Below are 13,842 nucleotides of genomic sequence, written 5' to 3' on the forward strand. Positions count from 1 at the left end.
AGGCCAGGCCGGGTGGTGGGCGGCCGGGCGGCGGGGGATCGGCCCGCTTTCCAGCGACACCCACGGTGGCAGGCCTTGCATTGGAACCGAGTGGCCGACTCCCCATCCATTGTGTCAGTGGAGGCCAGCGGCCCGGAGGCCGGCGGGAGGGCAGGGTCTCCGGCCACGTTGGGTTTTGACAGCCGCGTCTGAGGTTCCGGGAAGGGACCGGCCCAGGGTCACACGCAGTGGAGGCCAGGCCAGGGCGGTGGAATTACATCCCCTTGGAGGGACCCAGTATTCTGCTCTTACCTAAGGCAGAGGGACTAAACGCTGTTTACAAGAGAGAGTGGAGGTGGGTTTTTTTTTTAAGATTGCTTTATCACATTTTAGAATGTTGGCTGATAATGTTCTGTATGTACCAGTCAGAGAAAGCAATCCTTTGGTCGTTTGGACACAGTAGAGAAGCACTGGTGAAGAGCTCTATCAATGGTACCTCCTCTCATCAATACATGTCAGTGAAGTTTTTTGATTTTTCTGGCTGCTTCTCAAGGAGGAACTTTCTCTCCCTCCCCTGCCGTGAGGTCTCCCTGAGTGCCCGGGAGAGACGTGAGGTGGCAGGTCTGCAGGTTTGCTGGGGAGAGCTGCAGGTGGCCTTTCTGTAACCGCACAGGTGCCATCTTCAGCTCCCACCTAGCCCAGCGCTCTTTCTGACGGATCCTATCCACCCTCTTCTTTCCCCTCTGTCCACTTGCATCACCTGAGATTCCTTAGAAAAGCTCCCAAACAGGACTGATTTGCCCCCAACTTTTGTTAGCCTTTGGGTATCACTCTTGTATTTCTATACAGAATTTTCCTGCTGGAGAAGGAAGGAAGAGCCAGGTAATTTCTCTGCATCCCCATTGATGATGACAGGTGTTCTGTGATTGTTACTGAATGAATGTGTTGTTGAATTGTTTAGTCATTCATTCATTCAGTAGGCATTGATTGGGCACTGCTGTGAGTGAGGCACTCTTAGAAGCTGGGGATACTGTGGGAAGCCACCTATTGTCCTCACTAGCAGAGAGGTCTGGACAAGGAACCCGGAAGGCTGGTGACCCTTGAAGCCCTGGCAAAGGTCAGGGCTGTGCACCCACTGTTAGTCCAGACAATGGTAGCTGAAGCAACTTCCCCACCAGATAGTCATGTAAATCCTTACTGATAAGATAGTCTGCCTGTTACTGGAACTTGCCTGCCTAAGGGCTATGGGTGTATCCCAAACCAATGAAAGGTTGGTGAGGCCTGAGCACCAGTGGAAGTCCTTCCCCTTGAGTTGGACTTGCCCGCCTGGCCCCCCAGTATTTCCAAATTATCTCTTGTCTCTTCTCTTTCATTTGTGTGTGACTCCTCTTCCAGATCCTGAACCCTGAACCACGCGGGACGTGGGGGAACAAACATTACACAGATACAACTGTGAATTAGCACCTACACTCATGGAGCTTATGTCCCTGTGGGGAAACCATAACCCAGGCAGACACACAGGGTTGTCATAGGTCAGTGATGGCGAACCTTTTGAGCTCGGCGTGTCAGCATTTTGAAAAACCCTAACTTAACTCTGGTGCCGTGTCACATATAGAAATTTTTTGATATTTGCAACCATAGTAAAACAAAGATTTATATTTTTGATATTTATTTTATATATTTAAATGCCATTTAACAAAGAAAAATCAACCAAAAAAATGAGTTCACGTGTCACCTCTGACACGCGTGTCATAGGCTCGCCATCACTGGTCTAAACTATATGACATTAAACTGATGGAAGCTGTTAGCAGAGCCCAGCAAGGACCCACGATTCAGAGTCAGAATGATGGACTTGACAATAAGCTAAGTGAGTGGGAGACACTGCCATTCACAGGATGTTCAGTGGTGAAAGGAACAAGAAATCAAGCCCACAGCATCTACTAAATGCCCGCAACCAAGGTACATGCCCTTGACCGGAATCGAACCTGGGACCTTCCAGTCCGCAGGCCGACGCTCTATCCACTGAGCCAAACTGGTTACGGCAGGAGGCTTTATTTTATAGTGAGATCAAAACAGGGGTAGTGGTCAACATGTTTACAATGTTTTTCTGAGTTTCACTTATTTTGGCAGCACTTGCTGCACCTCCCACAGCTCATTAGCTACCGAGGAACAAACTAGGGAGGGCTATAAGGTTAAGCTTAATGAAGCTAAGAGGGCTCTGCCCTCCAAGCTGGGACTTGTTTGTGGCCCTGCCGCAGGTCAGTACGAGGCTTAACCCTAGAGCTGCTCCCTACAAGTGCTATGAAGGAAGGGACTAACAGGGCACTATTTTAGATGTGTGGGTCTGTGAAGGTCCCTGTAAGGCGATGTCTAAGCTGGAGATTTGTATGAGAGGAAGCCAGGAGGAGAGCTCATGCAAAGGTGGAGGAGTCCAAGGAGGCCAGGGCGGCTGGAGAGCAGTCAGTGCCCAGGAGGAGACAGGTCAGGGAGGTAGGCTGCAGTCTGCTAAGAAGTTTAGGTTTTGCCCTAGCCGGTTTGGCTCAGTGGATAGAGCATTGGCCTGCAGACTGAAGGATCCTAGGTTCCATTCCGATCAAGAGCACATGCCCGGGTTGAGGGCTCAATCCCCAGTAGGGGGCATGTAGGAGGCAGCCAGTCAATGATTACCATCGTTGATGTTTCTGTCTCTCCCTTCTCTGAAATCAATTAAAAATATATTTTAAAAAAGTTTATCCTGTGACTGAGCACACAAAAAAAAGTTTATATTTTATTCTAGGTATATTGGGGAGCTGAGGAGAGTACTGTGGGGGAGGAGGAAGTGGGGAAATAAATTGGGCGGAGTTGCAGTGGCTCAGGGGACAGGTGAGGGGGTTTGGACTAGGTGATGGGAGTGGAGGAGGAGAAAAGGGGATGGATTTGAGATGATTTCAGAAGTCAAAGAGTAAGACTTGTGGTTTGACTGAGACGGAGGAGTGGAATGGAGGGGCGATGTTGTTTTGTCATTCCAACAAGGCTTTTAGCAAGATGACCTGGGACTGAGGCCATTGTGCAAGCCTCAGAGAGACTTGTCATCAGCACCCACGTAAGCTGAGGCACTTCAGAAGCTCTTTTCCAAGGCACTCCAGGACCCTGGAGTGAAAGGTGAACCAGACGGCTGTCGGCACTATTCCTACTGCCTTCCTGAGCCAGAACCGTCATATCCTCAACATTCTCCTCACAGTCATCTTAGCTGTATCAGCATAGGGCTCACATTTATTGCGAAGCACAGCTAGACATTGTGCTGAGTGCTTTTTACCAAATTGTGTCATTAATCCTCATAATCATGTCATGTAGGTCCTATTATTAGCTCCCTTTTCTAGATATGGAAGGGACGTTGAAAGGTGTGTAAGAAACCTTGCTCACCGTCAGCCAGGTGGAGTTGCCAGTTGCACCCAGGCTGGCTGAGCACAGAGCTCATGTTCTCTGTACCTCATTCAAGGCCTGTCCCTTCATGTTCAGAGGAAGAGACCAAGACCCAGGTAGGGGTCACCTGTCTCACACCACAGATACTTCTTTCTTTGGCCATGTTTTTCCTTCTGTTTCTCACGTGCTAATACCGTGGTCCAGCCAGTGTCTCCTGTCCTGGACGTGCAACTGATGTCCTCACATCCCCAGCCGACACGGCTGCCTGGCTGCCTTCAGGATCCCAGATGGGGCTTCACCGGGGCAGGTGCCATTCTGAGGTTTCTTTTTGAGGTGGACATTTTGGTTGTATCGTTCTGGTAACATCTCTCCATTCTCTTGCTGTGTACAGGCTTCAGAGAGGGACAGACAAACCGGGAACGAAAGGCCTTCGACAACTTCTCCCTCACCCCAGCCAGCTGCTGAGAAGAACTCCTACCTCTACTCCACGGAGATCACGCTGTGGACAGTGGTGGCTGCTATCCAGGCCTTGGAGAAGAAAGTGGACTCCTGTCTGGCCCGCTTGCTGACTCTGGAGGGACGGACCGGGACAGCGGAGAAGAAGCTGGCTGACTTTGAGAAGGCGACCTTGGAGTTCGGGAACCAGCTGGAGGGCAAGTGGGCCGTGCTGGGGACCCTGCTGCAGGAGTACGGGCTGCTGCAGAGGCGGCTGGAGAACATGGAGAACCTGCTGAGGAACAGGAACTTCTGGATCCTGCGGCTGCCCCCGGGCAGCAAGGGAGAGGCCCCCAAGGTAAGCTGGGCACCTGGGGTGGGGCAGCCCCTGGGGCTGTGCCTGTAAGTGTGGGTCGGCGGTCATGACACCTGTGGTTCTAGGTGCCCGTGACCTTTGATGATGTGGCCGTGTATTTCTCCGAGCTGGAGTGGGGCAAGCTGGATCCTTGGCAGAAGAATCTGTACAAGCACGTGATGAGGGGCAACTACGAGATGCTGGTCTCCCTGGGTAAGGCCGAGTCATAGCATCTGGGCCTCTGTCTGTGTCTTTGCTTTGGCTCCTGTTCCTCTGGTGTCTCTACATCTGTGCAGTGAGCCGGGTGGCAGGTGTCCTGACCCAGCTCTCTCTCTCTCCATTCTGTACACAGATTATGCCATCTCCAAACCAGACATCCTCACTCGGATAGAGAGGGGAGAGGAGCCTTGTCCTGAAGGCCTGTGGGGCCAGGAGGAGGGGGAAGAGAGAGAGGCAGCTTGCCCAGGCAGGCTGGACGCTGGTGAGTAGGAGCAAGATGGTGAGGGCAAACTGAGCCATGTCCCTGCTCTCCCGGGCTTCCCAGCATGCTGTGAGGCCAGGAAGGGAACACAGGCCCATAACCCAAAGTGGGGCACGCTCTGTCTCAGGCCGGCCAGTCGGGTGGGTACAAGGGTTTTGCCTTAAGAGCCGTACGGTTTCTGCCTCTGTGCAAGAGGACGGCGGTACTCGCCTTACCTGACAGTTGTGGGGACTAAAAGTGACGGCAGGCTTTGCAAAGCCGAGCATGTTATGGTAAATAGGAACTTGTTACTAGCAGCACTACAAGTAGCAGCAGCATTATTGCCACCACCTCCTGGTTCCCAACTGTATCACCTGCAGCTGTAAGGCCTGAACTGTACCGGCTTCCCTTTGGGGAAATGGACCCTCTCGCAGGAGCCCGGGCTGATTTCATCCCCACAGCTGGTGTGTACAGGACAGTGGTTCCAAAGTTGACTGCATATCAGAATCTTCTGGGGAGCTTTTTAAAAATAAAATTTAAAAAAATAAGTGAAAGTAGAGAGAATAGTACTTTCCCTTCAGATGATCATCCCCCAGATTCACCAGTGATCAAAAGTTTGCCACATTTGCTGTATCCATCTCTTTCCCCCCAAAACATAACCAAAATACCTCTGTCTCTGGCTTCTGTCACTTAGCATGTTTTCAAGGTTCATACATGTTATACTGAGTATCGATACTTTCTTTTCTTCTTATTGTGGTCAAATACACATAACATAAAATTTACCATCTTAACCATTTTTATGTGTGTAGTTCAGAGACATTAAATACATTCATAATGTTTGCAACTATCACCACCATCCATCTCCAGAACTCTTTCATCTTGTAAAACTGAAACTCTATACCAGCGATTTTCATCCTTTTTCATCTCATGGCGCACACAAACTAATTACTAAAATTCTGTGGCATACCAAAAAATGTATTTTTTGCTGGCCTGACCAAAAAATAGGTATAATTTTGATTCATTCACAGTGGACAGCTATTGTGTTGGTGGTAGTTGTCATTTTTTTATTTTCTTTTTAAATCCTCACCCGAGGATATTTTTTAGGAAGAACAGAAGGGAGAGGGAGAGACAGAGAGTAACCAATGTGAGAGAGACGCATTGATTGGTTGCCTCCCACGTGCCCCTTACCAAGGCCAGGAGCCTGCCCTTAACCGGAATCAAACACGGGACCCTTCAGTCCACAGGCCGACACTCTATCCACTGAGCCAAACCGGCTAGGGCAAGTTGTTGTCATTTTTTTATTTGACAATCTAAGGAAAAAGAGTTCAGTGCCCCTGATCAAATTGTCAGGTATTGCCGAAACCGGTTTGGCTCAGTGGATGGAGCGTCGGCCTGCGGACTGAAGGGTCCCAGGTTTGATTCCGGTCAAGGGCATGTACCTTGGTTGTCGGCATATCCCCAGTAGGCGATGTGCAGGAGGCAGCTGATTGATGTTTCTCTCTCATCGATGTTTCTAACTCTCTATCTCTCTCCCTTCCTCTCTGTGAAAAATCAATAAAATATATTTAAAAAAAAACCAAATTGTCAGGTATTGCATGTTTTAAAAGTTCTTGTGGCACACCAGCTGAAAAATATTCTATACCATTAAATAATAACCCCATTCTGCCCCTTTCCCAGCCCCTGGCACTCAACAGTTCTATGATTTTAATTACTCTTGAGTACCTCATATAAGTAGATTCATACAGTATTTGTCTATTTATGACTGGCTTATTTTTTTTAAAATATATTTTATTGATTTTTTTACAGAGAGGAAAGGAGAGGGATAGAGAGTTAGAAACATCGATGAGAGAGAAACATCGATCAGCCGCCTCCTGCACACCCCCCACTGGGGATGTGCCTGCAACCCAGGTACATGCCCTTGACCGGAATCGAACCTGGGACCCTTCAGTCTGCAGGCTGACGCTCTAACCACTGAGCCAAACCAGTTAGGGCTATGCCTGGCTTATTTTATTTAGTATAATGTCCTCCGGGTTCATCCCTGTTGTAGCCTGTGCTGAATGTCTTTCTTTATATTTTTTTTATATTTTGTTAATCCTCACCTGAGGATATTTTTCTATTGATTTTTAGAGATATGGGAAGGGAGGGGGAGATGGAGAGAGAGAGAAACATTGAGGTGAGAGAGACCGATTGGTTGCCTCTTAACACTAACCCCAACCAGGGCTGGGAGTTAGGTCTGGGGGTTGAGCTTACAACCGAGGTACATGCCCTTGACCGAAATCGAACCCAGAACCCTTCAGTCCTCAGGCCGACATTGAGCCAAACTGGCTAGGACAATTTCTTCCTTTTTAAGGTAGAATAATATTCTATTGCATGGATAGACCACATTTTGTTTATCTCTTTATCGATGTACACTTGGGTTACTTCCATGTTTTAGCTCTTGTGAATAATGCTGCTATGTTCATGGATGTACAAATATGTCTTCAGTACTCTGCCTTCAGTTCTTTTAGGTATAAACTCAGAAGTGGAATTGCTGGATGATGTGGTAGTTCTATTTTTAATTTTTTGAGGAGCCACCATACGGTTTTCCACAGTGGCTGTACTGTTATTTTCTGTTGTTTTTTTAAATAGTAAACATCATAATGAGTGTGAAGTAGTATCTCATTGTAGTTTTGATTTGCAGTTCCCTGATAGTGATGTTGAGAAACTTTTCATGTCCTTATTGACCATTCTCATTGACTTATTGAAATATTGGAGAAATGTCTAGTCAAGTCCTTCACCATTTTTGAGTCAGGTTGTTTCTTTGTTGTTGAGTTTTAGGAATTCTCTATATACTCTGTATATCAATCCTTTATATGATAGATGACTTACAAGTATTTTCTTCCATTCTGTGTATTGCTTAATTATGTTGATAGTGTTTTTTGATGCACAAATTTAAAATTGTTCACAAAGTCTAGTTTGTCTGTGTGTTTTTTTTTAATGGATTGTACATCCTTTTTAATGGTCACTATTTCTTTAAGTTCTCACTGAGATTATCCATTCTTCCTCTAAGGTCCTTGAGCATCCTTATAACCATTGTTTTAAACTCTGTATCTGATATTTTGGTTGCTTCCATTTCATTTAATTATTGTTCTGAGCATTTCTCTTGTTCTTTCATTTGGGGCATTCTTCTTTGTCTCCCCATTTTGTCTCTGTGTATTAGATAGATCTGCTATGACTCCCAAAGTTGTTATAATGGCTTTATGATGAAAGTGTCTTGTTGCTGTCTAGTGTTTCTTTTGTGGCCTGTGCCTTTAGTGTCATATCCAAGAAATCATTGCCAAATCCAGTGTCCTGAAGCTTTTGTCCTGTGTTTTCTTCTAAGAGTTTTATGTTTTAGATTTTGCATTTAGGCTTTGATTCATTTCAGTTAATTTTTACACATGGTGTTAGATCAGGGTCCAACTTCATTCTTTTGCATGTGGATATTTAGTTTTCCCAGCCACATTTGTTGAAAGATTGTTCTTTCCCCATTAAGTGGTCTTGGCACCCTTCTCAAATATCATTTGACCAGATATGTGAGGGTTTATTTCTTGGTTCTCTATTCTATTTATTCTGTTTATGCCAGTATCACAATATTTTGATTACTGCAGCTTTGCAGTAAGTCTTGAAATCAGGAAGTTATCCAATTTTGTTCTTCTTTTTCAAGATTGTTTTGGATATTTGGGGTCCCTTGAGATTCCCTATGAATTTTAGGATGGATTTTTCTATTTCTGAAAAAAAATGCCATTGGGATTTTAATAAGAATTACATTAAATCTGTAGATTACTGAGGGTGGTATTGACATCTTAATAATAAGGCTTCCAATCCATGAACATGGGATGTGTTTCCACTTATTTATGTATTTACAGTAATCCCCCTTAATCCACTGTTTTGTTTTCCATGGTTTTAGTTACCTGCAGTCAACCGCGATCCGAAAATATTAAATGGAAAATTTCAGAAGTAAACAATTCATAAGTTTTAAATTACGTGCCATTCTGAGTAGCGTGATGAAATCTCGCGCTGTCCTGCTGCATCCTGCCAGGATGGAAATCATCCCTTTGTCCAGCGTATCCACACTGTATATGTTTCCCACCCGTAAGTCACTTAGTAGCCGTCTTGGTTATCAGATCGACCGTCAAGGTATCACAGCGCTGTGTTTAAATAACCCTTATTTTACTTAATAATGGCCCCAAAGCCATTGACATAACTTTTATTATAGTATATTGTTATAATTATTCTATTTTATTATAGTTATTGTTGTTAATCTCTTACTATGCCTAATTTATATAGGTATGCATATGTAGAAAAAAACAGAGAGCGTTGAGTACTACCTGTGGTTTCAGGAATCCACTGGGGGTCTTGGATATATCCCACATGGATAGGGGGACTAATGTAGTTTCTTTCAGCAATGTTTTGTAGTTTTTATTGTAAAAGTCTTTCACTTCCTTTGTTAAGTTATTCCTAAGATATTTTTATATGATTATAAATGGACTTGTTTTTGTAATTTCCTTTTCAAATTGTTCATTATTAGTGTATAGAAATGCAACTGATCTTTTTATATTTAGTTTTATTATCCTGCTAACTTGCAGCATTCATTGATTAGTTTTAACAGTTTCTGTATGGAATTTTTGAAGTTTTCTCTATATATGTTCATATCATCTGTGAACAAATAATTTTTTCCTTTCCAATTTAGATGCCTTTTATTTCTTTTTCTTGCCTAATTGCTCTGGCTAGAACTTTCATCACTTTGTTGAATAGAAGTGGTGAAAGTGGACATCCTTGCCTTATTCCTAATCTTAGAAGAAAAGCTTTCATTTTTCACCATTAAATATGATGTTTGCTGTGGTTTTTAATATATGGCTTTTGTTATGTTGAGGTAGTTTCCTTCTGTTTTTGTCAGGTAAAGGTATTTAATTTTATCAGATGCTTTTTCTACATCAATTGAGATCATCTTGGGGCTTTTTCCCCTTCATTCTGTTAATATGGTGTAATCCATTGATCTAGTTTCATGTGTTGAACCATCCTTGCATTCCAGGAACAAACTTCATTTGGTCATGATGTTTAATCCTTTTAATACGCTGCTGATTTTGTTTTGCTATTTTTTTGTTGAGGATTTTTGCATCAATGTTCATAAGAGATATGGGTATATAGTTTTCTTGAAGTGTCTGTCTGGCTTTGGTAACAGTATGCTTTTAATGGTACCTCTCATTATGAGTGTGGTTGCATATCCTTTTATTTGTTTATAGGTCATTTAACTTCTTATTCTGTGAAATATTTGTTCATATGTTTTGCCTTAGGAAGCTTTTAAAAAATATAAACTTCCTAGACCCACCCAGATCTACTGATGAGAATCTTGGGGGTGTTCCCTAGGGGATCCTTATATACCAGCCTGGTAGAGGACTTGGGATTGTGAACCATGGTTGTAGTGTTCTGAGCCAGGAGTCCTGAAAAAGCCAGATCTGTGGCCTGTTGTGTGACCTGCCTGGTACTGTCAATAAGATACCGTGCTGCCCTGTTTCCTTCTCTCACATATAGAAGCTTTAGCCTAGAACAGCGGTCGCCAACCTTTTGGACCTCACGGACCACCAGTGGTCTGCAGCCTAGAATGTAGTCACTAGATGATCAGTGAAGTCCACTTAATTATCAAACCCTGTGTTTGACCTGATGTCCCAGGTCCCAGTGGCTGCATCTAGCCAGTTCCCAGAGGCTCTGGCTACCTGGGGAACTCTGTGTTGTTCTCAGTGTCACTGATTAGTGTATCCCCACTCTCCCTCCAGTTCCAGAGCACATTCCCAGCCCAGTCAGGTCTGACCAGGAGGGTCCAAATGAAAGGCAGGCCCCCGAGCACCAGAGAGACTCAGGAGCAAGAGTAACTCCACCTGGAACAAGCACGGGTGAGTGAGGGCTGTCAGGTGGCAGTGTGACTGGCATCCCAGCAACAGTACCAGCCAGTGGTACTGAGAAGAGGGTGGGTGGATGGCTGGGACCAGCTGGGCTGAGTGGGACAGGCTTCCTAGAAAAGGCGCCACTGAGGCGGGCCATAGAGGAAGTCAATTTTCCCGGGGACGGCATTTCAGCAGGAGAAAATAGTCTGAGCAAAGGTGTGGGTTCCTCAGGTGTGTTGGGGGCCAGACACACTGGTCTGTCTGGAGTGAGGGGAAAGGCACAGAGGGCAGGTAATAGACTGCTTACAGTGGGTTCATTAAGGGGAGGTATGTGTCATACACCTAGCATGGGGCCAGCCTGTGTGCTCGTCAGTACCTGTCGTCTTTCTGAAGGCCTGTGAGGAGCTCTGTGGCTTTAGTCACCTTTCCAATGTTCTCTGTCTGCTTCTTTTAAAGGAAACTCCTGCCATCCTTTTCCAAAAAGGAAACATAATTCAGAGGGCATTAGCCTAGCGCTTGACAGATAATTCAGAGCCATTTTCTGTCTTCAGACTGCACTTTGCTGCCTTGGCCTTCTCTGTGTCTCCTTCCTGCTGGCCTGGCTTGTCAGACTCGGGGTTCTCTCTCCGGTTACTTCTGTGCCTCTCCCCCACTGAATATGGCCTCCCTGAGGTTGAATATGGCCTCCCCTCCCTTCCCTGTTTCCCTCCTTCCTGGCCACTGACTGTATAAGGAGAGATAGGACCCTCTCATGGTCCCTGTCTGTTGCAGACCTGGCACTGTGCCCCAGGGGCCTCCCCAAACCCTCTGTCCTTTAGAGGCCCATCAGAGTGACAGATGCCAAGGGACCAGTTGGCACTGGGGAGCATGGGGCTCCTCTTCCTGGCAGGTGCTGGAGCATAACCAGGGCCTGCTGGGAAACGGCTGTGTCACTCTGCAGGAGCCCGGTGTCAGGAAAGACCCTCACAGGATTCTCTCCACAGGGCCCCCAGCCAGTACCAGCATTTTGTCCGCAATTAAACTGGAGGAAGATTCTTCAGATGGGGAGTCCCCTGTCTCCCCTCCTAGGGACATCCTGCCCAGCATGGGGCTAGGTGAGTGAAGGGAGGAAGCCCTGTGGCCACTGCAGAGCCTCAGAGGAGCTCGGAGTCCCTTTGGGATGGGCTGGGGGTTAGCATGGTGAGACCTGCTAGGTTTCCTCCTGAGGGGTCCCTTCTTCATCCCCCAGGTTTTATTTCCCTGCGGCTCTGGGGACCCAGAGCCTCTGTGGTCTGGTCTTCCCTCACTGTGGTCCAGCCTGACTGGAAAGTGCTGCTGGGAAGCGAGCTGCATGTCGCCAGGTTTGTGGTCTGGTGACAGAAAAGCCTCACGGCCACCTAGGAGTGGCCCAGGCTAACAGCCTCCAGTCAGCCGACCTGACCATTCACCAGCTTGTGTGCGATTTAAATTTAGTTCCCACTCAGAGTCTGTGTATTTCTTGTAAACCGGCTGACACCGTGGCGAACAAGAAAAAGAAAGTGATTATTGCCTACTCTGGCCTTGGGCAGGTTTTCTGTCCCCATAGAAAGGGATCCAACTCTCCCCTGGTTCCATCCTGGTATCCGCTTCAGTGGAAGGCAAAGGTGAGATTTGGATCCACCGCAGGGTTGTGGCCTGGTGGGACCAAGCTACAGATGGGCTCACATGAAGGGATCTGGGGCTTTGGCCTTCACTAATCCCTAAGTTCAGGAATACCATGGTAGTCCATTAAATGCAACACCATTTTCTTTTCTTTTTTTCTTTTTTTGGGCGGGTATGCGTGGGGGCGGGTGTGTGTGGAGCGGGTGTGCCTGGGGTGGGTGTGCGTGGGGTCAGTGTCTAAATGCAACACCATTTTACCCCAAAGTTGAAATGATTCTTATGGATTCTATGGTTCTGTAGCTGTAGGACTAAATTAATACCAGTGGGTTATTTCTAACAGAAGTAAAGTTCTGTCCTGAGATATTTGTGAGGGTTAGGGGGAGCTTCAGGGAGCCATCGGGTGCTGTCCCTGGAGGTCCACCATGGAAGGGCTCCTGAGTGCACTGGCCTCCTGGCTTGTGGTTTAAGTTCAAGCTTCAGCAAGAATAGAAATTTCTCTGGTCCTGGACCTTGGAAGTTGCTTGTAGAGGGCTGAAGATTTTCATTTTAATGTGCAGAGGTCAGGGTTCACGGTCACCCTTTGAGCAGACCTTGTGGTCTAGCAGCTGAGGCCACCAGGTGCTGGGGGAGATTAGAGAAGAGTGGTGGGGGGCTGACTGCAGAGCAGACCAGGGGTGAACAGCAATAGGAGGGTATGAAGGACGCACAGTGTTCCAGGCAGGGCTCCGTAGCCAGGACCCTCCTTAACCAACGTTAGGGACCCGTGGGACCTGCTGCCCCAGACCCACCCTTTCACTGCTGTGTCCCGGGAGCTCTTTTGCCTAAGTGCTGTCTTAGAGTCAAGTGTGTGACCCACACTGAGGCCCTACCGGGAAGCCCCATCCTCGTGCCTCCTGCCTGTCACCTGTGTGTCACCGAGATCACAGGCGCTCAGTGTGGGTTTGTTACACAGATGAGTAGCTCTCAGTGAGGCTAAGGCATTCAGCACCTCCAGCCCTGAGGCCTCTGACCTAGGAAGGAGGTAGTCAGGGCCCATAAGGCTAATTGTCTTTCAAAGATTGAGACTAAAGTCATCAGAAGTCCTGGGGGTCCTGCATGGCCAGCAAATCTCAGGGTTCAGGGTCTCTGCCTGTCTTTGTCTCCTCTTCATTTTCCCACCTGTATGTCTCCCACTGGTCTGACCTCCTCACTCCCTGGTTTTGCAGCTCTGTCTCTTTCCTGACATTCTAGCTTGGCCTGCAGGCATAGGCCAAGTGACCAACAGATTGGGTGGCATTAGGAGGCAGTCCCCATGGGTGGGGCTGAGCGAGAAGGTCCCCTGCTCCCTGTGGTGAGCCCTGCAGGAGAAAAGAGTTTAGTGAAGGCAGGAGGGGGGGTGCCTGTGAGGCTGGAGCTGTGCCAGGAGGGCCGGACTAGGGCAGGGGTGGGGTTGGTCCACAGGAAATCAACGGAGATTCCTTTCGGCAGGTGGTGCTGGAGGTGTGGTCATCAAGACGGAGGCACAGTCCGAGGACGAGATGATGCCGGAGCAGCTCTTCCTGGGCAAGCCCCCCGGCCAGACCCCGAGTACAGTCCCCAAGGGGCCCAAGAGCAGGACTGGGGGTCCCCGCCAGCTTCATGCCCAGGGAGTGCCCAGGGTGCGGGCAGGGGACCCTCGGCCTCGGCCCGCAGGGGCGGTGGGGGAGGTG

General features: G+C 47.4%; 1 protein-coding gene across 1 annotated transcript in view; it reads left to right on the top strand.

Moving 5' to 3' along the window:
* ZNF783 (zinc finger family member 783) overlaps positions 1–13,842 on the top strand; it is a 20,398-nt gene that overhangs the window by 5,004 nt on the left and 1,552 nt on the right. Inside the window, exons 3-10 of the mRNA XM_014528181.1 lie at positions 3,634–3,688; positions 3,773–4,174; positions 4,258–4,384; positions 4,524–4,652; positions 10,427–10,543; positions 11,518–11,628; positions 11,763–11,874; positions 13,622–13,839. Coding sequence (XP_014383667.1) covers positions 3,634–3,688; positions 3,773–4,174; positions 4,258–4,384; positions 4,524–4,652; positions 10,427–10,543; positions 11,518–11,628; positions 11,763–11,874; positions 13,622–13,839 — 1,271 coding nt within the window. The remainder of the gene's footprint in view (positions 1–3,633; positions 3,689–3,772; positions 4,175–4,257; positions 4,385–4,523; positions 4,653–10,426; positions 10,544–11,517; positions 11,629–11,762; positions 11,875–13,621; positions 13,840–13,842) is intronic.

The sequence above is a fragment of the Myotis brandtii genome, unplaced genomic scaffold, assembly GCF_000412655.1.
Source record: "Myotis brandtii unplaced genomic scaffold, ASM41265v1 scaffold621, whole genome shotgun sequence".
In the NCBI taxonomy this organism is placed as follows: Eukaryota; Metazoa; Chordata; class Mammalia; order Chiroptera; family Vespertilionidae; genus Myotis; species Myotis brandtii.